The following is a 22647-nucleotide window of genomic DNA, read 5'->3' as shown; positions in this document are numbered from 1 at the left end:
CACTTCTCGTTTCTTCTCTTCTTCTGACTCCCCATCTTTATCTCTGCCTTCCCTCTCCTCCCTCCCCCTTCTCTTGCTTCTTATCTCTCCTCTTATTTACTTGCAAAGGAAACCCAGCCGTTCCCCCTTAATTCTTCAACAAGATTGAGATTATTCTCACTGATTCCAGAGACATTCCTGTAGTTGGAGGTTAGATCTGAAGATGTGACCACGTTGGTCCCTTGTCATGGCTCTGAGTCATGACGAGAAGGACATTTCTTAGCTGTGCCGTCGCTGTGCTCGCTAAGGGCCAACTGTCATCACTGTCAGCAGGAGGTCTTCCCAGGAAGCTTGGCACCCGCTGTCCCTAGGGACAGACATAAAAGGACTGCACTCATTTGTGGAGTATAGAATAACATGTTAGATTTTTTTGTTGGGTTTTTTTAACTTCTTTTAAAAAAATAAAATTATTGAATCACCGTGAGATAGTTACAAGCTTTCATGTTTGGGTTACAATCTCACAATATCAAACACCCATCCCTCCACCAGTGCACATTCCCCACCACCAATATCCCAGGTATATCCCCCCCTTTCCCACCCTCCCCCTGCCTCCATGGAAGACAATATTCCCCATACTCTCTCTCTACTTTTGGGCATTATGGCTTGCAACACAGACACTGAGAGGTCATCATGTTTGGTCCATTATCTACTTTCGGCACACATCTCCCATCCCGACTGGTTTCTCCAGCCATCATTTTCTTAGTGATCCCTTCTCTATTCCATCTGCCTTCTCCCCTCCGCTCATGAAGCAGGCTTCCAGCTATGGGGCAATCCTCCTGGCCCTTGTATCTACTGTCCTTGGGTGTCAACCTCATGTGATGTTATTCTATACTTCACAGATGAGTGCAGTCCCTTTATGTCTGTCCCTCTATTTCTAACTCATTTCACTTAGCATGAGACTCTCCATGTCTATCCATTTGTAAGGAAATTTCTTTACTTCATCTCTCCTAACAGCTGCATAGTATTCCATTGTATAGATGTACCAAAGTTTCTTTAACTAGTCATCTGTTCTAGGGCATTTGGATTGTTTCCATATTTTGGCTATTGTGAATAGTGCTGCAATGAATATATAGGTACAGATGTCATTTCTACTATGCTTTTTTACATCCTCGGGATATAGTCACAGAAGTGGTATTGAGGGGTCACATGGAAGCTCAATTTCTTGTTTTTGAAGGACTGTTCATATTGTTTTCCAGAAAGGCTGGACCAGTCAGCATTCCCATCAACAGTGAAAGAGTGTCCCTTTTTCCTCCACATCCATGCCAGCACTGTTGCCCTTGTTCTTTGAATGTGTGCCAGTCTCTGTGGTGTAGGATGATATCTCATTGTTGTTTTGATTTATATCTCCCTGATGACTAGCGATCTGGAGCATTTTTTCATGTGCCTTTTGACCATTTCTTTTTTGAGGAAACTTCTGCTCATTTCTTCTCCCCATTTTTTTGATGGGGTTAGAGGTTTTTTCTTTTTTAATTTACTTTTATTTTTAATCAGTGAATCACCGTGAGGGTACAGTTATATATTTACACATTTTCATGCTTGTGTTTCCGTCATACAATGTTTGAGAACCCATCCCTCCACCAGTGCTCATTCTCTCCCACCAATGAAACCAGTATCCCCCACCCCCACCCCATCCCGCTCCTGTGGTAGGGAATTCCCTTTTTTCTCTCTCCTTTTGGGTGTTGTGGTTTGCAATATGGGTATTGGGTGGCCATCGTGTTCGATCTATAGTCTACTTTCAGCACGCATCTCCCTTCCCAAGTGGGTTCTCCAACCACATTTTACTTGGTGTTCCCTTCTCTCTCTGATCTGCCTTTTCCCGCAACATGTGAGGCCGGCTTCCAAGCCATGGAGTAAACCACCTGGCACTTAATTCTCCTATTCTTGAGTGTCAGTCTCCTATTCTGTCATTCTATATTCCAGATGAGTGCAATCTTTCTATGTCTGTCTCTCTCTTTCTGACTCATTTCACTTAGCATGATACTTTCCATGTTGATCCACTTATATGCAAAGTTCATTACTTCATGTTTTCTAACAGCTGCATAGTATTCCATTGTGTAGATGTACCAAAGTTTCTTTAACCAGTCATTTGTTCTCGGGCACTCAGAGTTTTTTTTCCCAGATTCTGGCTATTATAAACAGTGCTGTGATGAACATATTAGTGCAGATGTCATGTTGACTATACTTTTTTGCTTCTCTGGGTATATTCCCAGAAGTGGTATTGCTGGGTCAAATGGGAGCTCAATTTCTAATTTTTTGAGAAGCATTCATATTGTTTTCCAAAAGGGCTGAATCAGTCGGCATTCCCACTAGCAATTAGAAGAAGTACCTTTCTCCCCACATCCTCGCCAACACCGGTTGCTTTTGTTCTTTTGCATGTATGCCAGTCTCTGTGGTGTGAGGTGGTATCACATGGTTGTTTTGGTCTGCATCTACCTGATGATTATTGATGAGAGCATTTTTTCATGTGCCTTGTGGTCATTCGTATCTCTCCCTTGGGATAGTTTCTGTTCATTTCTTCGGCCCATTTTCTGATGGGGTTGGATGTTTTCTTCTTGTAGAGTTCAGCTAGTGCCTTATATACCCTTGACGTCAACCCCTTATCAGATGGGTATTGGGTGAATATTCTTTCCCATTCTGTAGATTGTTTTTGTATTCTGATTGCTGTATCTTTTGTGGTGCAGAAGCTTCTTAGTTTAATATAGTCCCATTTGTTTATCTCTGTTTTCATTTGGTTGCTCAGTTGCATGCCATCTTTGAAGATACCTTTAGCTTCAATATCGTGGAGGGTTTTGCCAAACTTGTCTTCAGTGTACCTTAAGGATTCTGGTCTGATGTTGGAGTCTTTAATCCATTTTGATCTGACTTTTTTGTATGGTGTCAGGTCGAGGTCTAAGCCATTCTTTTGCATGTGGTTTTCCAGTTATGCCAGCACCACTTGTTAAAGAGAATTTCCTTGCTCCACTTCACATTTCTTGCTCCCTTATAAAAGATTAGATTATCATACAATTGGGGTTGTGTATAGGGGTATTCGACCCTGTTCCATTGGTCTACGGCTCTGCCTTTGTTCCAGTACCATGCTGTTTTAATTATTACCGCTTTATAGTAAAGTTTAAGGTTGGGGATGGTGATGCCTCCCATCGTTTTTTCCCCAAGAATTGTTTTAGCTATCCGGGGCATTGTTGTTCCATATGAATTTCAGGATTGTATGATCAATTTCTTAAGAATTTCATGGATATTCTTATAGGGATCGCGTTGATTTTGTATAAAGCTTTAGGGAGTATTGCCATTTTGACAATGTTGATTCTTCCTATCCATGAGCAGGGGATATGTTTCCATTTCTTCATATCCTCTTTTATTTCATGGAGTAGAGTTTATAGTTTTCTTTGTAGAGGTCCGTTGCTTCCTTAGTTCAGCTGATTCCGACGTCCTTGATTTTCTGGGGAATGATTGTGAACGGGATTTTTTTTCATGTCCTTTTCCTCTGTCTCATTGTTTGTGCATAGGAAGGCCATGGACTTTTGGGTATTGATTTTATAACCTGTGACTTTACTGTACAAGTCTATAGTTTCTAAGAGTTTCTTGGTAGAAGCTTTAGGCTTCTCTAGATATAGTATCATATTGCCTGTGAATAGTGAGAGTTTAATTTCTTCCTTTCCTATCTGGATGCCCTTAATATCTTTTTCTTGCCTAATCGCTATTGCAAGTACTTTCAGTACTATATTGAACAGAAGTGGTGAGAGTGGGCATCCTTGTCTTGTCCCTGATCTTAGAGGAAAGGCCCTTAGTTTTTCCCTTATTGAGGATAATGCCTGCCATAGGTTTGTGGTAGATGATTTTGACTATCTTGCGGAAAGTTCCTCCAAAACACATTTTGGTGAGAGTTTTCATCATGAACGGATGCCGGATCTTGTTAAATGCTTTCTCTGCATCTGTTGATATGATAATATAGTTTTTATCTTTACTTTTGTTGATATGATGAATTATGTTGATTGATTTCCGAATGTTAAACCATCCTTGCATCCCTGGGATGAATCCCACTTGGTCATGGTGTATGATCTTTTAGATGAGTTGTTGGATTCTATTTGCTAATATTTTGTTGAGAATCTTCGCATCGGTGTTCATCAGGGATATTGGTCTATAATTTTCTTTGTTAGTGGTGTCTTTGTTTGCTTTTGGTAGTAGGGAGTTATGTGCCTCATATAAACTGTTTGGGAGAGTTCCTGTTTCTTCAATTTCCTGAAAAGCTTGGGGAGAACTGGCAACAGGTCCTCTTTAAATGTTTGTAAGAACTCACCAGTGAATCCATCTGGACCTGGGCTTTTGGTTTTGGGAAGACTTTTGATTACAGTTTCAGTTTCCTTGATATTTATGGGTCTATTCTGGTATTCCAAGTCTTCTTGGTTCAGTCTTGGGAGATTGTAGGCATCAAGAAATTTATCCATTTCTTTTAGATTCTCTTGTTTCGTGGCATACAGACTCTCAAAGTAGTCTCTGGTGATCTTTTGAATTTCAGTAGTTTCTGTTGTGATGACCCCCTTTTCATTTCTGATTCTGTTTATTAGGGTTTTCTCTCTCTCTCTCTCTCTCTTTCTTTGTAAGTCTTGCTAGTGGTTTATCAATCTTGTTTATTTTCTAAAAAAACCAGCTCTTGGTTTCATTGACCTTTCGTATTGTTTCTGGGTTTCCATGTCATTAATTTCTGCTCTAAGTTTTATTATTTCTTTCCTTCAGTCTGGTTTGGGTTCTTTTTGCTGGTCCTTTTCTAAGATCTTGAGCTGTGAAGTCAAGCTATCTATGTAGGCCCTTTCTTTCTTCCTGAGGAATGCCTGCAGGGCTATAAATTTTTCCCCTTAACATGGCTTTAGCTGCGTCCCACAGGTTCTGTAGCTCGTGTCTTCATTCTTGTTTGTTTCAGGGTATCTTTTGATTTCTTCTTTGATTTCCTTCCTGATCCTCTCATCGCTCAACATTGAGTTGTTTAATTTCCAGGTGTTTGAGTTGGTTCTCCGCATCTGTGTGTAATTAGCTTCTATCTTCAGTGCATCATTTTCAGTCTGAAAAGATAGTTGATACAAATACAATAGAATCTTCCCGATTCTATTGAGGTATGTTTTGTAACCCATTACGTGGTCTATTTTGGAAAATGTTCCATGTGCACTAAAAAGGAATGTGTATTCTTTCTTTTTGGGGTGTAAAGCCCTGTATAGTTCTATTAGCCCCCTCTCTTCCATTTCTTCCTTCAGAGTCAATGTTTCCTTGCTGAGTTTTGTTCTTGTTGATCTATCCAGAGGTGATAAGGCAGTGTTGAAGTCTCTGACTACTATTGTGTTGCTAGAGATGTCCTCCTTAATGTCTGTTAACAGCTGTTTTAAGAATTTAGCTGGTCACTCATTAGGTGCGTATACATTTAAGAGTGTGATTTCTTCCTGTTGTACATACCCCTTGATAAATAGAAAATGACCTTTGCTGTTCCTTCTAATCGTTTTCAGCCTGAAATCTATGTTGTCAGATACTAGTATGGCCACCTCAGCTTTTTTGAGGGAGTTGTTTGCTTGCAGGATTGTTTTCCATCCTTTGACTTTGAGCTTGTGTTTGCTCTGACTGTTCAGGTGTGTTTCTTGTAAGCAGCAAAAGGTTGGGTTTAGTTTCCTAATCCATTTTGCCACTCAGTGTCTCTTAATTGGTGCATTTAGACAATGGACATTGAGAGAGATTATTGTCATGGGGTTTTGTGCCATCTTTCTGTAGGGTTTGTTGTTCTTGTAGGGTCTTTCCTTGTCTTACAGTAGCCCCTTTAGTCTTTCTTTTAAGTTTGGTTTTGAATCTATAAATTTCCTGAGTTGTTGTTTATCCGTGAAATAGTGTATCGTTCCTTTGTGTTTTAGTGAGAGCTTAGTCAGATAAAGTATTCTTGGTGAGGCATTCATTTCGTTGAGTTTTTTCACTATATCCCACCATTGTCTTCGGGCTTGGAGGTTTTCCTCTGATAGGTCAGCTGTAAATCTAGGGGTGCTCCTTTGTATGTGATTTCCTTCTTTAACCTTGCTGCTTGCGGTATTGTGTCTCTATCCACGGCATCCATCGTTCTGACTATGATATGTTTTGGAGTCTTTTTATTAGGGTCTCTTTGCTGGAACCCTTTGGGCTCCTTGGATCTGGATGCCTGTCTTCTCCAGCTCTGGGAATTTCTTAGCAATGACATCTTTAACTGTGTTTTTTTTCCCATTGGGGTTACTTCCTTGTGCTTCTGGTACTCCAATGATTCTTATGTTGTAGAATATATGTTGGAAGGGGCTGGAGAGATAGCACAGTGGGTAGGGCGTTTGCCTTGCACGCGGCTGACCCGGGTTCAAATCCCAGCATCCCATATTGTCCCCTGAGCATGGCCAGGGGTAATTCCTGAGTGCAGAGCCAGGAGTAACCCCTGTGCATTGCCAGGTGTGACCCAAAAAGCAAAAAACAAAAACAAAACAAAAAAAAGAATATATGTTGGAAAATTATGTTGGAGATTCTTATGTTGGATGACCTCAAAAGTCATCCCTAGGACTCTGATTAGCCCTAAAGCTATTTTGAGGTCTTTTGCCATTATTTGTTGTTGCCTGTAAGTTTTCTGCAGCTCATCTTCAAGCTCACTGATTCTGTCTTTGGCTGTAGCCTTTCTACTGTTGAGGGCACCTACTGAGTTTTTAATTTCATCTACTGATTCCTTTATTCATGTCACTTCTGTATGTAGCATACAGAAATTTCTGCTCTTATTTCTTCCTGTATTTTCTTGGTGGACCCTTCCATTCTTTCTTTCATATCCTCCATTAATTTATTGGATGTCTGTTCCATTGTTACTTTGAGTTCATTTAACATCTTCAACATTTCCTCTCTGAATTCTTTATCTGAGAGATAGTATTTGTGGGTAACCCCTGTTGGGGCTTCTGGAACCTTTTGTTCATCCTCTCTTCGTGGTGGGGATTTTTGCTGTTTCTTCATATTGTTATGGAACTATAGAGGTGGAACCTTCCAGTTCTCTATCCCTATTCCCTCTTGCTGCAAGAGTGGATTCTGGATGAGCTAAGAAGGTGATGGTAGCCTTTTTCGCTTTCTAGAGTACTTCCTTACTCTCAGGTGCTCCTCCTGATTTATGTGGGGCCTCTGGTTAGGACTTAAGGCTCTCTTTATGAAGGGCTTGTGCAGCTTCTTGTGTTCACTGACAGTTTTTGTGAAATTAGAATAGGCTAATGGACTATTGGCATATAGTGATTGAGATAGCCAAGGTGTTCTTCAAAGAAACAGGTTATACAGATTGTGACCTAAGTCTGCAGTGCCAGAAAGGGGGGAAAATAACTTCCCACGTGTTAGGGGTCACTGGCCCCACATGAGGCAACACCCCTTCTGTTGAAGCCACGTCCCTTGATATAGAGGCCACGCCTCCAGCAGCTTGTTCAGGGAAGTGGCAGAGCTAGGGGGACCTGGGGCTAGAAACCGGGGTTCTGAGGGGCTACAGGGATGGTGCTCTGAACTGGCGGGACAGCTTCATCAGGCCCAATGGGGCTGGGAGGGTGCCACGCACCTGTTCAGGGAAGCGGCGGAGCTAGGGCCTGATTATCATATTTTTAAAACTCAGGGAAGAATGGCTTTTTCAACTCGCCCCATTCAAATATTGACAGACCAGCTTAGTATGTCTTGGCCCTCACACGAGGGAGGACACCGCTACGTTAGAAAGTGCAGGTTTCACAGTTTCAGGAACTCTGAGTTTGAGTTTGTTAATACCTGACCAGGACGTTTCTTAAGCAGAGTTCTTAGATCTCCATGAGCCTTCGTCTAAGACGAAGGCTATCGCTCTAGCCCCTATCTTATAAATTTTTATAAAGGAAGAAAATGCTTATTTTTCTTCCCAAACAAGGAAGCTATCAAACTAGATAGAAAGAACGGCATGGGGCAGAGATAGTCCAACAATCTAGTTTCAGCCTCCCACTTGATCGTAGGAGGGGGCTGGAGCAATAGCACAGCGGGTAGGCGTTTGCCTTGCACGCGGCCTATCCGGGTTCGATTCCCAGGATCCCATATGGTCCTCTGAGCACTGCCAGGAGTGATTCCTGAGTGCAGAGCCAGGAGTAACCCCTGTGCATTGCCAGGTGTGACCCAAAAAGAAAAAACAAAACAAAACAAAAAACCCAAAACTTGATCGTGGGATCTGGTGCCACCTAGTGGCTAATTTGTGACAGTGCATAGCCAGATTGTGGATTCCCTATCTGCTAAAATTAATGTTCTAAATGAACTTCTCAAGCAACACTTATCATTCCAGAACATGTGAAAATCACAATATTCAGAGGTATCAGAGTCCAGCTCACCAAGGTTGAGCAACTTCACACAGCAACAGTTTGCAACACAGCCTCTACAGATAAGTCAGTGAACAGAATTTCTCCTCCACTGAGGGTTGTGGGAACTGTGCTACAAGAAAGTTCCCCACTTAGAACAAAGTGTGGAGTGTTGTTCCGAAGGTAAAAAGCAACAAATACTACTTTTCTCAGGGAGCCTCTCTCTTCTCAAGGAGAACCGTGTGTAATTCTCAAATTCTTACCACTGTTTTTCAGGTAGGTCATGTATGGCTCAGTGTTCTAAGGAGCTACTTTACCTCCTTTTGCTCAGAAAAAACCCCAAGTACCTCAGTTTCCTCAGGGAGAACAATGTGCCTAAGTTTATTCACAGAGAAGGTCATGTGCGCTTCTGTTTCTTCAGGAAGATGGCTGTGTGTGGCTCAGGATTCCGCAGGGAGAAATCCATGTGTGCGTATTGACTCAGAAAGAGTGCCACATGTGTCCTCATTTTCCTCACAGATGAGGTTAAGTTGTCTTATTTTCCTCAGGCATAATTCCCCTGTGTTCTCCAGTTTTCCAACAGAAAAAGGCTGTGCCACCATTTCCATAGAGAAGGCATGTTTGCCTGTTTCCTCAGGGAAGTCATCTTTGGCTCAGTTTCTCATGGAACTCCATGTGCTCATCTCGTTTTTTCAGGAAGTTTTTGTGCTCTACTCTTTCCTCAGCGTGCCATATGTGCCCTCAGCTACCTCAAAGATAAGGCCATGCTCTCTCCTTTTCCTCAGGGAAGATGCAGTGTGCCCATTTCTTCACAAAAAGACCATGCTCCCCCATTTTTTTTCATGGAGAAAATTATGTGTGGCTGAGTTCCCCCAGGGAGAAGACTTTGTGTGCCTTTATTTGTTTAGGAAATTGTTAATGTGTGCCTGTATCCTCAGGGGGTGTCTACTTAAGGCCGATTCCTCAGTGAGAAGATCAGCCATGGTTCAAATTTCTCATAGACTACCCATGTTACTCTTGTGTTCCTGTTTCCTCAAGATGAATGCTCTGTGCCTTGTCTCCTTAAGGACAAGTCCATTTTTCTACTGTTGCTCAGGGGGAATGCCTATGCACTATTTGTCAGAAAGAATGCTGTCCATGCCTCAGTTTCCTCATGGAAATGGAGGCTATATCTGTTTCCTCTTAGAAAAAGCATCAATACCTCATTCTTCTATGGGAGAATATCGTGTGTACCTTGCTTTCTTCAGGGAAAAGATGCTACCTCAGTTTCCTCACAGAAAAGGTTGGATGTGTCCGTTTCCTCAGGGAGGCCATTTGTGGCTCAATTTTCTCACTGGCCTCCATGTGTTGTTTGCCTTTGTTTTCTGGGAAGAACATATTGCGTTCATTTCCTCAGGAAGAATACTGCCTGTGCTATTTCCTCATGGACAAAGCCATGTGCGCCTCCTTTTCCTCACATAAAGGCCATGTGTGACTGTTTTCACAGACCTTGGCAGAGCATTTGTGTTCTTGTCCTCATGAACACCTTGTTTACCCATTTTTCAGAGAGAAGGTCAAGATGCTGTTTCTTCAGGGAGGAAGCTGTGTTTCATTTTCTTAAGTGTTCCTCTGAAGTGTCCCAGTTTCTTCAGGGAGATGGCAATGTATGAATCAGTTACCTCAGGGATAGGGCAGTGTATGTCTCAGTGTTCTCAGGAAGAATGCCTCGTGTACCTGTTTCCTATATGATAAACTGTGTGTGACTGTTTCCTGGGGAGAGAACATGTGTCCCTCATTTTCCTCTGGAAGGCCATTTGGGCAGTGATTCTCTGGTGCCGTTGTTTCTCAAAGTGAAAAGATTGAGCTCCATTTCCTGTGAGTAAAGACGGTTTCCTTTTCCTTAATGGTGATGCTTATACACCTGTTTCCTCAAGTACAAGTCCTACGTGCCTATATTTTTCCTCAGATAGATGCCTAAGTATGGTTTCCCAAAAGGAAGGAAGAACAATGTGCCTAAGAACACACCTGCCTCATTTTCCTAAATGGTTCTACCTCTCGTTACAGTCGGGTCAAACAAAACAACTAACCTGCACTGGTGTGTTCTCATGCTGCTTCCCCTGCCCTGTCCTCTTTCTGGTGACAAATTTTCATTTTGTGTTTTGGGGCCACAGCCAGTGACGCTCAGGGTCTATTCCTGGCTCTGTACCCAGGAGTGACCTTGGTGGAGTGGGGTGGAGTATGACATCAGGGATCAAGCCGGGGTCAGCTGTGTGCAAGGCACTCTTGCATTTCTCTGCCGACAAGTATTTTTTTCTTCATGACATCTGTGGGTGTCTGGGCTAGAGGACATGGCCAGGCCCTCTGGGAAGGCTCCTGGGGGCCCTGGGGACAAGGGTGAGGGGGTACCAAGATCTCAGTCTTGCTTCGGGGGTGCGGAGAGCCACAGACGGGTAAGATGGCAGAGAGGGCCCAAGAGCCCACCCAGGGCTGCACCGCAGAATCTCCCATGGAAATATGTGTGTGTGTGTGTGTGTGTGTGTGTGTGTGTGTGTGTTAGAGAGAGAGAGAGAGAGAGAGAGAGAGAGAGAGAGAGAGAGAGAGAGAGAGAGAGAGAGAGAGAGAGAAAACTCGCCCAAACCACCCACCCAAAGCAGCCAGGGTCCTGCATGCAGTAGAGACGGGGTGGAGGGGTGCAGGCTGGTGACCCTGGGCCCCCGGTGAGTGCCCGAGTGTCACAGCAGGGAGAGTGGAGGCACCAAGGGTGAAGCGGTCAGAGCTGAGCACAGCTGGCCCCCGCCCTAGTCTAAGGTCACTCATGGCCTGGATAGGCCCCGGGACGGCGTCTGAGGCTGGTGGGAAGGCGAGCGGCCTGCACTGAGCTCTGGGGACCACGCGGGGCCCAGGGTCCTGATGGGGAAGGGGCGAGGGCCGGCCTGCGGCAGCCGCAGACGCGCGTGCGGAGACAAGATGCCAGCCTTGAGTTTAATGAGAAGAGATGCGCGTCCCACAGCGCCACGGGGACGAGGGGCCAGCAGGCCCGTCTCAGGCTGCCTCTCGGCCTCGGGGGCGCCTGGGCTGCCCCAGCACTCAGTACTCGATGTTGAACGGGTAGTCCTTGTGGTTCCGAGCTCTGGAAGACAAACACGCCAAGGGCAGTGCTGAAGGCTGCGGGGGCGAGACTGGGGAGGCCGCTGGCACCAGCACCCCCAGCACCCGGGCCCGTGCCGGGCGCCCAAGGCCAGACTCCCCAGGGACGGGCAGCCCGTACGAATGTGGGCACGTGGCCCGGGAGACTGAGGGCCAGAGACAGGGGGGCGGGGGGCGGGGGTCGGCGGGGGCAGTGTCCAGGGGCCAGCTGACGGGGCGGGCCGGGCGGCAGGGCCGGCTTACATGGGGAAGGCGGCCAAACGCAGGTTCTTGTCCAGGCCCAGGAGGGCACTCATGTCTTCCTCCGACAGGTGAAAGTCAAACACCTGCAGCCAAGGGAAGGGGCAGAGGCGGTGCGTGAGCGCTTCACAGGTGGCCCCGGCCACACAGGGGGCGAGCACGCTGCCACCCTGCATGGCAGCACCACCGACGGACCCCTCCCGAGACGGCCCACAGGAGAAGGCCGACTCGACCCCACGCCATCCCGTCTCACACACACACACACACGCACACGCGCGTGCACACTCACAGTCACACGCACAACCACACACAGTCATACACACTACACACAAACACACACACGCACAACCACACAATCACACGCACAACCACACAGTCATACGCACAACTACACACAGTCAAACACACAACCAGAGTAACATGCACAACCACACAGTCACATGCACAATTATGCACAGCCACATGCACGACCACTGTCACATGCACAACCATACACACAAACACACAACCAGTTACATACACAATTACACACATACAAAAACATAATTACATGTGCAGTCACATGCACAGTAACAATCACACAATCATACATGCAGTCACACAATCATACATGCAGTCACACAATCATACATGCAGTCACACATGCAATCACACACACAATCACATACACACAGTCACGAGCAATCACACATGTACACAATCACACATGCATAGTCACAGGCACAATCACATACAGTCACATGCACACAAGCACAGCTGCACACACAGTCACACTCACAATCACACACACAGTCAAACACCACACATACACAAACACACACACAGCTGGCGGGTGCTCGGCCCTGGGATTGTGACCTCAAGCAGTATCCATAATGTGACGTAAGTTTTAAGTGACCACCTGTTCTTCTAGAATGTTCTAACCCCCTTCTGCTCTTCTCACCCCTGGGCACCGGGACAGCACCTGGCACCTACAAGGGCAGCTTTGCACCCAGGGAGCCACGCTGACGCCCAGGTGTCATGGGAGCCCGCCCCCCTCCCGCCCGGCTTCACCCACAGGACCACCTGCACCAGGGGGCAGAGACGAGGGGCTGGGTGGCAAAGTGTGACCCGCGGGAGCTGGGGTGGCCGACAGGAGTGCTGGGAGGTTCCGGGAGCCCCAGCAGCGCCCGCCCCTCCCCCTCCCCATGGCAGCCCCGGGAGGGCGGGGTCAGGGTCCCCGTGGGTAGTGGAGGACGCGCGGCCTCGCCCACACCAGCCGCCTGCATGCGAGAGGGCGGCACCTGCCTGGAAATTCTCCTGGATCCGCTTTGGGTTGACGGACTTGGGGATGACGACCACGTCCCTCTGGATGTGGAAGCGGATCAGGATCTGCGGGACAGAGCGGGACGAGTGGGCAGTGTCCGGGCAGCTGCTCCTGTGCTGCAGCCCCCCGTGAGGAGGCTCGCAGGCCGAGGGGACCCACCTGCGCCGGCGACTTCTGGTGCTTCCGAGCCATCTCCTGGATGACGGGATTGTCCATCAGGTCCGCCCCGCCACTACGGGAGAGCAGGGGCAGGGCGCGCCCCTCCACGTGAGGCCGCCCCCCCGGGCAGTACCAGGCAGGCGGGGGCAGCCAGCAGGCTGGACACGGGGGTGGGGGCGCCGACACCCAGTGTGGGGAGGGATGGGGCCCGTTCCTATGTGGGTGCTGGAGTGGAGGCGCGTGACTCGGTGGGCCAGTTCTGGGGGGCAGGGGGTGGCGTGTGGAGTCTGGACGCCAGACAAAGAGCCTGTCCACCATCCCGACCGATGTACGAGCCAGGATGCATTACCACCTTCTCCAGGCAGTCCTCAGGGCTCCCCTGCTCAGGCGCAGCTCCCGGTCCCCAGCATCCGGGCAGCCGGCTCCTCCCGAAGGTGCTCCCGCTCCTGTCCGGCCCTCTGCTGAGACCCACAGACACCCGGCACCCCTACCTGGACCCACCCAGGGGCCGGTAGGCAGTCACGGCCACGTCTCTGGCGCGGCAGAACTCGATGAGCTTCTCCTGGGTCAGGTACGGGTGGCACTCGATCTGCAGAGACCAGCCGGGCACGTCCACAGCAGCCCGGGAGGGGCTGGGGGTGTCCAACACGGGCAGGGACCAAGTTCTCCCGCATGACCTGCTGCAGGGGCCACCGGGTGCCCAGGAGCGGAGCCTCGCGGGGCTGGAGGGGCGACCCCTCATGCTCCCAGGGAGCCCCCGGCCCTGACCATCTCCTGGAAGTCCCGGGGCCCGCGTGGACCCTGCCCTCCTCCCTCACCCTCTCGCCACGTCTCCCAGGCTCCAAGCCCCACACAGGCGGGCACTGCCCGGTCTGGGAGGGCACCCTCCCCTCTAGCCCCACAGGGGCCGGGTTCATGCCTCACAGGCAGGCGGGGCGCTGCCCGCGGCCACTCTGAGCCCCAGGGAGACAGGCTGCACACACGGTGGGTGCAACTGAGACAGGGTGGGGCAGCCGGGCAGAGCCCAGCACGAGCCGGGACATGGTGGACAGCGAGGGACAGTGCCCAGCGCAAGGCGGGACACGGTGGACAGCGAGGGACAGTGCTCAGCACGAGTCAGGAGGTGGGCGGACGGTGAGGGAGAGCCCAGTGTGAGCCGGGACATGGGTAGACAGCGAGGGACAGTGCCCAGTGCGAGTCGGGAGGTGGGCGGACGGTGAGGGAGAGCCCAGCGTGAGCCTGGACACGGGTGGACAGCGTGTCCGGCTCACCTGGTTGGTCAGCGGCTTGACCCTCAGGCCGGGCTTCGTCAGGAGCCTCTCGAGCTGCTCGTGGTTGAAGTTGGACACGCCGATGGCCCTGACCAGCCCCTCTGTCACCAGCTCCTCCATGGCCTGCAGAGTGGACAGGGGCATGGGGCAGGGCTGCTCCCGACACTCTGCCTCCGGCTGGAGCGTGGGCAGCGGGCGAGGGGAGACCGCGCCCCTCTTCTTCCCGGGACTCGGCTGTGGGCCCTGCAGCCAGCCTGGCCCCCAGCAGGGTCACCCCCTGAGCCAGGCTGTGCCGTGCCCAGTGCCCACGCCTGAGCTGAGGATGCGGGAGGCACGGTGGGCGGGGGGGGGCGGGGAATGACCGGCTCCCAGCCCAGGGCGGGGACAGAGTGGCAGAGCAGAGCCTGGGCACGTGACCCTCCCCCTGCCGGGCTCCTGCTTACCTCCCAGGTGTCCAGGAAGCTCGTGTCACTGGGGATGACCATCCCGCTGCGCTCCACGGGAAGGTCCTCCTGTCCGGACTGCAGGGCCGGGGCGGGGGGGATGGGTGGGACAGTGCGTGAGGGAGGAGCCCCGGGAGCTCCTCCGCCCCATCCACCACCATCTGGGTCAGGGAGGGAGGACGCATGCCACTGCCAGACCTGACACAAGGGTCTCAGCTGGGACCAGTCCCTGGCGCTCCAGCCCCTGTTCTGGCCACCGCTGGGTTTTCTCTGCCCGCAAGGCCACCATGGGGACAGGGACAGTCAACTAGTGGGAATCAGTGACCTTGAGGGATGTGCCTCCTGGCCCTTACTGAGGGGCCGGAGGCACCTCACTGCGCTGCAAGGACCGTGAGTGGCCACTGGGGGCAGCAGAGAGCCGCAGGCTCATGGCAGATGGGGCTCGGCAGCGGCAGCAGGGCGTGCTGGGAGGGCGTCATGGGGCATCGTCCCCTCCCGGACGGTACCTTGAAGCCCATGGGCCAGTGCATGAGGTAGAGGTCCAGGTAGTCCAGGCGCAAGGCCTTGAGACTCCTGCTGCACGCGTTCCTCACCAAGGACTTCTTGTGGCTGGTGCACCAGAGCTGCGGGCAGGTGAGCAGAGTCGCACCTCCCACGGGCACACATGTGTGCACACATGCACACAGTCCACGCACACATGAACACACAGTCCACGCGCACACAGTCCATCATATACACAACCCACACGCAGAGTTTGCACACACACACACAGCCCATGCACACACAATCCATACACAGTCCATGCACACAGTCCGTGCACATACACCATCCATACACATAGTCTGTGCACACACACCGTCCGTGCACACACACTCCGTACATGCACATACATGGTCCAAACACACAGTCCATGCACACACCCTGCCCGTGCACACACAATAAACACGCAGGGACCAAGTCCAGAGCCAACTGCACCCGGAGTCCATCTCTTGGCCTCGGAAGGGCACAGGACTGGATGGCAGCCTCGGCTCTGATGAGTGATGTCAAGGGCCCGGGAATGGGTCCGCTGTGCCTGTCTGTCTGTCTGCCTCCCTCCCACCCACTTACGTTTCCTAGGGCCTGTCTTTGCCTCTCCAGGCCCTTTCCTCTCCCCCACCCCAACACCTCAGACAGGTGTTTCCACCACACGCGCTGCTCTGCAGACGCACCCGGCAGCCCCTCCACCCCCAGTGCCGCTGTGGGCAGCAGGAGCCCCACCCCGGCCTGTCCAGAGCATTCCCTCCACCGAGACCTGAGTGGGTCCCCCCTGCACGTGGCAGCTTCGTGCCTTGGCTTGACTGTCCCTCTGCTGGTGACGCCCCAACACATGCTACCAGACCCTCAACCTGCCCGCCACACCTTGCTGACGATGAACATGTCCTGGCGCGTCACCACACCTTCCTTGATCTTGGAGTGCACCGCTGCCCCCACGTCGCTCTCGTTGTGGTAGAAGTAGGCGCAGTCGATGTGCCTGTAGCCCACGTCGATGGCCGCCCGCACCGCCTCCACCACTTCCTCCGGGGCCGCCTGCAGGAGAACGAGGGGCTTGTCAGCGCGCGTGCGCACCCCGCCGCGCCCCGGCTTCCCACTCCCACCCACGCACCCCGCGCTGTGCCCCGGCTTCCCACTCCCACCCGAGCACCCCGCTGCGCCCCGGCTTCCCACTCGCACCCGCGCACCCCGCTGCGCCCCGGCTTCCCACTCACACCCGCGCACCCCGCTGCGCCCCGGCTTCCCACTCGCACCCGCACACCCCGCGCCGCACCCCGGCTTCCCACTCGCACGCGCACACCCCGTGCCGCGCCCCGGCTTCCCACTCGCACCCGCACACCGCACGCCGCACCCCGGCTTTCCACTCGCACCCGCACACCCCGCGCCGCGCCCCGGCTTCCCACTCGCACCCGCGCACCCCGCGCCGCACCCCGGCTTCCCACTCGCACCCGCACACCCCGCGCCGCGCCCCAGCTTCCCACTCGCACCCGCGCACCCCGCTGCGCCCCGGCTTCCCACTCGCACCCGCACACCCCGCGCCGCACCCCGGCTTCCCACTCGCACCCGCACACCCCGCGCCGCGCCCCGGCTTCCCACTCGCACCCGCACACCCCGCGCCGCGCCCCGGCTTCCCACTCGCACCCGCACACCCCGCGCCGCGCCCCGGTTTCCCACTCGCACCCGCACACCCCGCGCCGCGCCCCGGCTTCCCACTCGCACCCGCACACCCCACGCCGCACCCCGGCTTCCCACTCGCACCCGCACACCCCGTGCCGCGCCCCGGCTTCCCACTCGCACCCGCACACCCCGCTGTGCCCCGGCACATGCCGCACACCCCGCGCTGGCCCCGGCTTTCCCTCCAGTCTCCAAAGCAAGGCTGGGCCGTCGACTCAGACAAGACCTGCAGCTCATCAACCCCAACACCCTACTTACTTGGGGAACCCACAGAGATTTGCATTCCTGCTAATATCCGCCTAGACATGCTGCCTTCCGGAATCATCAGAGGAAGGAACCAGCACAGCAGGGGTAGTCCTGGAACCGTACCCTACCCCAGAGTCCCAGTGAGCACGACAGAAGCGGCCAGGCGACAGGCAGCCCTGCCTGGCCAAGTCCAAGCACAAAGAAAGAGCAGGAGTGGCAGAAGACGGGCAAGTGCTAGGGGGGCCGGGCGGCGTCACGGAGGTGGGGGTGGGATGCACCCCGGGGGACCAGCAGCTCAGACCCTGAGGGCCTGAAGCTCCAACCAGCACCAACACACTGGGCTTGGGCTTCTCAAGCACTTTTCACCAGAACTGCACAGGGACCCCAGGAGAGAATACGGGCTCATGACATTCACTTCATAAGCCACTCACCGGGAGGGGCTGCAAGGAAAGGAAGCAGCGCCCACACCAGCATGAGAAGGAACCACTGAGAGATCGGGAGAGAGAAAATAAAGATAAGGATGAGCATCAGATAAAGGTAGGAGAGCAATGGAAACACTGACTCGATGAGAACTTAGACACAGACCATTTTTTTAAATAAAAAAAAATGGCAAAAAATGAAAAACAAAACCCTGGTAAAACTGGATTAGCCAAAGAGAAGAAAATACCAACAATACGTAAACCGACACTTTGGGGGGAAATAGGCAAATTCCTGGAAAAACGCAGGCTGACCCTGCATAGAAGCAAGAGCCAGGAGGCTACAACGTAGCAAGTGGGTGTCACTATCACAACTCATTAAGGGGGGCCTATAGGGAGGCCGGGTGCTGGTGATCGCTCCATCTAGGCGTTTGTTATTCAGGGGAGAAAGTAGCGACGCACACGCGAACAGGGCTGGCACTCCCGCGGCTGCCCGGCGCCACTGTCCGGGCGCGGGCGGGTTCCAAGTGCAGAGGGGGGGTGGAGGGGAGGCTCGCTCCAGTCCCTTCGTCAGACCTGGGAGGGCTGCCTGTCCCCTTCCCGCGGCTCCCGTGCTCTGCCCCGTGTGCCCCCCTGCCGGGCTCTGCCTTCCTCCCCCGACCCTGCTGGCCCCCGAGGGCGACCGCACTTCCAGAAAGCGGTCCCCGGTAACTAACGAGGGGCCAGCCGGGCTGCGGGCACCGGGGCTAGACACCGGCGGAGGCCCAGAGACGGCCTGGGCACTCTGGCCGGAGTCCCCGCGGGGGGCTGGCCGCGCGCGCAGCCCCTCACCTTCCAGGTGCCCAGCCCCAGGAGAGGGATCTTTCCCATCATCTTCACGCGTCCGCAGCACCCGCGGGACTGCCAGGGTCACCTGGCGCGCGGGCGCTCCGATTGGCTGACCGCACTAGCGCTGGGCGTGCCGATTGGCGGGGGGCCCGGAGCAGACAGGGCCTCATTGGCTGGCGTTGCGGGGGCGGGGCCGTCGCTGAGCGTGGCCGTGCGTCTGCCCGGCCCTCCAGAGGCCGCCCGGGCGGGCGTCCGGGCGGCGTGTGCGCACGCGCCGGGCCAGCCGCGGCTCCTGCTCCTAGCAACGCGCCGCCGCGGGGCGTGGGTCCGAGCCAGGGGCCGTGACCTGAGGACGCGGGAGGACGTCCTTGCAGCCGAGCCCCCCGGGGCCCCAGGGCAGGGCTGCTGGGCCGGAACAAGGACCGCGTCGGGACCGCGGGTCAGACCCGCGGGAACAGGACATCCCGAGGGAGGAAGGAGGTGCCCCCGCCCCCGCCTGGAGTCCCACCCCCGAGCACGCGGGCACCGGCCGCGCGGGGCTGCCTGTGTCCTCGGCGCTGTGCGCGGCGGAACCAGCGGCCGGGAGGGGACACGGGGGGTCGTTCTGGGCATCTGCTTGCCGCCCACGCGGCTGCACAGTCAAGGCCGAATGCTGCTCAGGGAAACGTGGGGTCAGGGCCACTGTGCTGGGTCCTCACCAGGGCAGGACCCATTGACCTAGTTCATGTACACTCGAACGTGTATGTGCACAGAATGTAAAGGTTTTACTAATGACGGGGAAGGCCTGGTAATTGCCACAGTGAGATCAGTGCAGGCTACAATTAATGCAGCTTGTTTTAGATGCCAGAAACGAAGACTTATTTATGCAAATGAACAGGCATATTCTGGTGTGTCAAATGATTTGAATTTATTTACATAAATTAAAATCGTACAGCAACCGCCCCGTATTGACTTTGATAGATCCACCTTCTGAAAATTCCATTCGCGGTTCTTTTACCTTTTGTTGGAGCCAGCAATGTGAAATTCGCTCGGTAAACGTCTGCCAGGAGGGCAGGCTGGGGGGGTGGGAGGGGGCCTGGGGACAGTGGTGGAGAGGAGAGACGGTCACGCTGGCGCTGGGACTGCTGTTGGAACATCCATGACACCGCACCCGAGACAACTCCTATCACCAACAACTCTGAGAATCACGGTGCCTTGATAAAGAGGACTTAAAAAATAAATAATAAAGCCACCAGCGGGGTTTATGCCACCCAGCTGTGTGGAGCGAACAGGGCAGGTGTGGCTGCAGGGGAGGCGCAGGGGCAGCAGGGCCGGCCGCTGGGGGGGCCCCCCCGAGACGGAACCCCACGGTGACAATGCGGGCCCTGGGAGGGTCCCCGAGACGGAACCCCACGGTGACACCGCGGGCCCTGGGAGGGTCCCGGAGACGAAATCCCACGGTGACACCGCGGGCCCTGGGAGGGTCCCCGAGACGGACCCCCACGGTGACACCGCGGGCCCTGGGAGGGTCCCCGAGACGGACGCCCACGGTGACACCGCGGGCCCTGGGAGGGTCCCCGAGACGAAATCCCACGGTGACACCGCGGGCCCTGGGAGGGTCCCCGAGACGAACCCCCACGGTGACACCGCGGGCCCTGGGAGGGTCCCCGAGACCCCCACGGTGACACCGCGGGCCCTGGGAGGGTCCCCGAGACCCCCACGGTGACACCGCGGGCCCTGGGAGGGTCCCCGAGACCCCCACGGTGACACCGCGGGCCCTGGGAGGGTCCCCGAGACGGAAGCCCACGGTGACACCGCGGGCCCTGGGAGGGTCCCCGAGACGGACGCCCACGGTGACACCGCGGGCCCTGGGAGGGTCCCCGAGACGGACCCCCACGGTGACACCGCGGGCCCTGGGAGGGTCCCCGAGACGGACCCCCACGGTGACACCGCGGGCCCTGGGAGGGTCCCCGAGACGGACCCCCACGGTGACACCGCGGGCCCTGGGAGGGTCCCCGAGACGGACGCCCACGGTGACACCGCGGGCCCTGGGAGGGTCCCCGAGACGGAACCCCACAGTGACACCGCGGGCCCTGGGAGGGTCCCCGAGACCCCCACGGTGACACCGCGGGCCCTGGGAGGGTCCCCGAGACCCCCACGGTGACACTGCGGGCCCTGGGAGGGTCCCCGAGACGGAAGCCCACGGTGACACTGCGGGCCCTGGGAGGGTCCCCGAGACGGAACCCCACAGTGACACTGCGGGCCCTGGGAGGGTCCCCGACAGACCCCCACGGAGACACTGCGGGCCTTTGGGAGGGTCCCCAAGACCCCAACGGAGACACCACAAGCACCTGGGAGGGTCCCCAAGACAGACCCCCACGGTGACGCCGCAGGCCCCTGGGAGGGTCCCCAAGACGGACCACCACGGTGACGCCGCAGGCCCCTGGGAGGGTCCCCAAGACGGACCACCACGGTGACGCCGCAGGCCCAACCGGAGAGACCAGCAGCGCCAGCCGTGCACACCTGAGGGCGCCGTGCAGAGCCCGAGAGAGGAGCGGCGGGCCCGGGAGGCCCAGGAGGCCGGAGCGCCCGGATCCGAACGGTCGCCCCCAGCGGCGAAACGGGGTCGGGCTCCGGCCGCGCGCAGCCTCCCCGGCGCCAGCCGCGCGCGCGCCCTCGGGAGCCCCGCCTCCGCCGCGCGCCCCGGAAGCAGCCTGGCCCCGCCCCCCCCGCGCGTCCCGGAAGCAGCCCGCTCGGGCCCCGCCCCGCCCGCGTGCCCCGGAAGCAGCCCGCCCGCGTGCCCCGGAAGCAGCCCCTCGGGCCCCGCCCCGCGGCCGCCCGCGCTCCCGGAAGCAGCTCGGCCGCCCGCCGCCGCGTCGCCGCCGCCCGCCGAGGCGATCCCGCCGCTCGCTCGGGGGAGGCCGCGGGCCGCGCGCGCCGCCACCATGTTCAAGAAGTTCGACGAGAAGGAGAACGTGTCCAACTGCATCCAGCTGAAGACGTCGGTGATCAAGGGCATCAAGAGCCAGCTGCTGGAGCAGTTCCCGGGCGTGGAGCCGTGGCTCGGGCAGATCATGCCGCGCAAGGACCCCGTGAAGATGGTGCGCTGCCACGAGCACGTGGAGATCCTCACGGTCAACGGCGAGCTGCTCTTCTTCCGGCAGCGCGACGGGCCCTTCTACCCCACGCTGCGCCTGCTGCACAAGTACCCGTGCCTGCTGCCGCGCCAGCAGGTGGACAAGGGCGCCATCAAGTTCGTGCTCAGCGGCGCCAACATCATGTGCCCGGGGCTCACGTCGCCCGGCGCGCGCCTCTTCCCCGCCGCCGCCGAGACCGTCGTGGCCATCATGGCCGAGGGCAAGCGCCACGCGCTCTGCGTGGGCGTCATGAAGCTGTCGGCCGACGACATCGGCCGCGTCAACAAGGGCATCGGCGTGGAGAACATCCACTACCTCAACGACGGGCTGTGGCACATGAAGACGTACAAGTGACCCAGTAAAGCGTTGCCCCGGCCCGCGTGTCCGTGCGTGTGTGTGCGCGTGCGTGGGGTCGGGACTCCCGGGACGGTGCTCGGGAGGCGGGCGGGCGCTTCCCGCGCGGGGCCGGGGAGGCGGGGGGCCCGCCGCGAGCCCCCAGCGCCCTCGGCCGGGGGGCGGGGAGAAAGGGCGCCCCGCGGCCCCCGCTTGCCGGGGGTGGCCCCTGCCCAGGGTCTCCGCAGCAGCGTCGCCCAGGCCGGGCGCTGCGAGCACGTGTGTCCAACGCCGAGAACACGCCCCTCCACTCAGGGGCACTGGGGCATTCGGACCCGGTCCTGCCCCTTGGTGGGCAGGTGCCGGGTGCAGGCCACCGTTGGTGGAACGGTTCTGAGAGCCGCGGGCGAGGGCCCAGCGCAGCCTGCAGCCCCGGGTGGGCACAGAGCAGGCCCGTGGACAGCGGCTCCGGACTCGCACCGGAGGCGGCACCTGCGTGTCAGTCCTCAGAAGAGGGCGGTCATAGCATTCACGGCCGACGGGGGGATGCCGAGCTGGGTGCTGACCTCGTGGGTGCGGCCGCCCACAGCCACCTGCCAGTGCTCCGGGACCC

At 55.5% G+C, this 22647-nt stretch overlaps 2 protein-coding genes across 2 annotated transcripts; one reads left to right on the top strand and one right to left on the bottom strand.

Annotated features, from left to right (window-relative positions):
- Positions 1–11295: 11295 nt before the first annotated feature.
- AKR1E2 (aldo-keto reductase family 1 member E2) lies at positions 11296–18695 on the bottom strand. Its single transcript, XM_004617388.2, has 10 exons — positions 18589–18695; positions 16289–16456; positions 15397–15513; positions 14891–14968; positions 14448–14570; positions 13668–13765; positions 13177–13249; positions 12999–13082; positions 11718–11800; positions 11296–11457 (listed from the first exon to the last, which is right to left on the bottom strand). The coding sequence occupies exons 1-10, from the start codon at positions 18628–18630 to the stop codon at positions 11415–11417; spliced, it is 909 nt and encodes a 302-aa protein (XP_004617445.2). The 5' UTR covers positions 18631–18695; the 3' UTR covers positions 11296–11414.
- Positions 18696–21397: 2702 nt separating this feature from the next.
- Positions 21398–22076, top strand: LOC129405105 (malignant T-cell-amplified sequence 1). Its single transcript, XM_055140464.1, has one exon. It carries the CDS (start codon positions 21510–21512, stop codon positions 22053–22055), a length of 546 nt encoding a protein of 181 aa, XP_054996439.1. The 5' UTR covers positions 21398–21509; the 3' UTR covers positions 22056–22076.
- The last annotated feature ends 571 nt before the right edge of the window (positions 22077–22647 follow it).

Source organism: Sorex araneus, chromosome 5, assembly GCF_027595985.1.
Source record: "Sorex araneus isolate mSorAra2 chromosome 5, mSorAra2.pri, whole genome shotgun sequence".
Taxonomy (NCBI): domain Eukaryota; kingdom Metazoa; phylum Chordata; class Mammalia; order Eulipotyphla; family Soricidae; genus Sorex; species Sorex araneus.
Note: the sequence above shows the minus strand (reverse complement) of the source record. Positions and strands in the feature narration are given on the sequence as shown.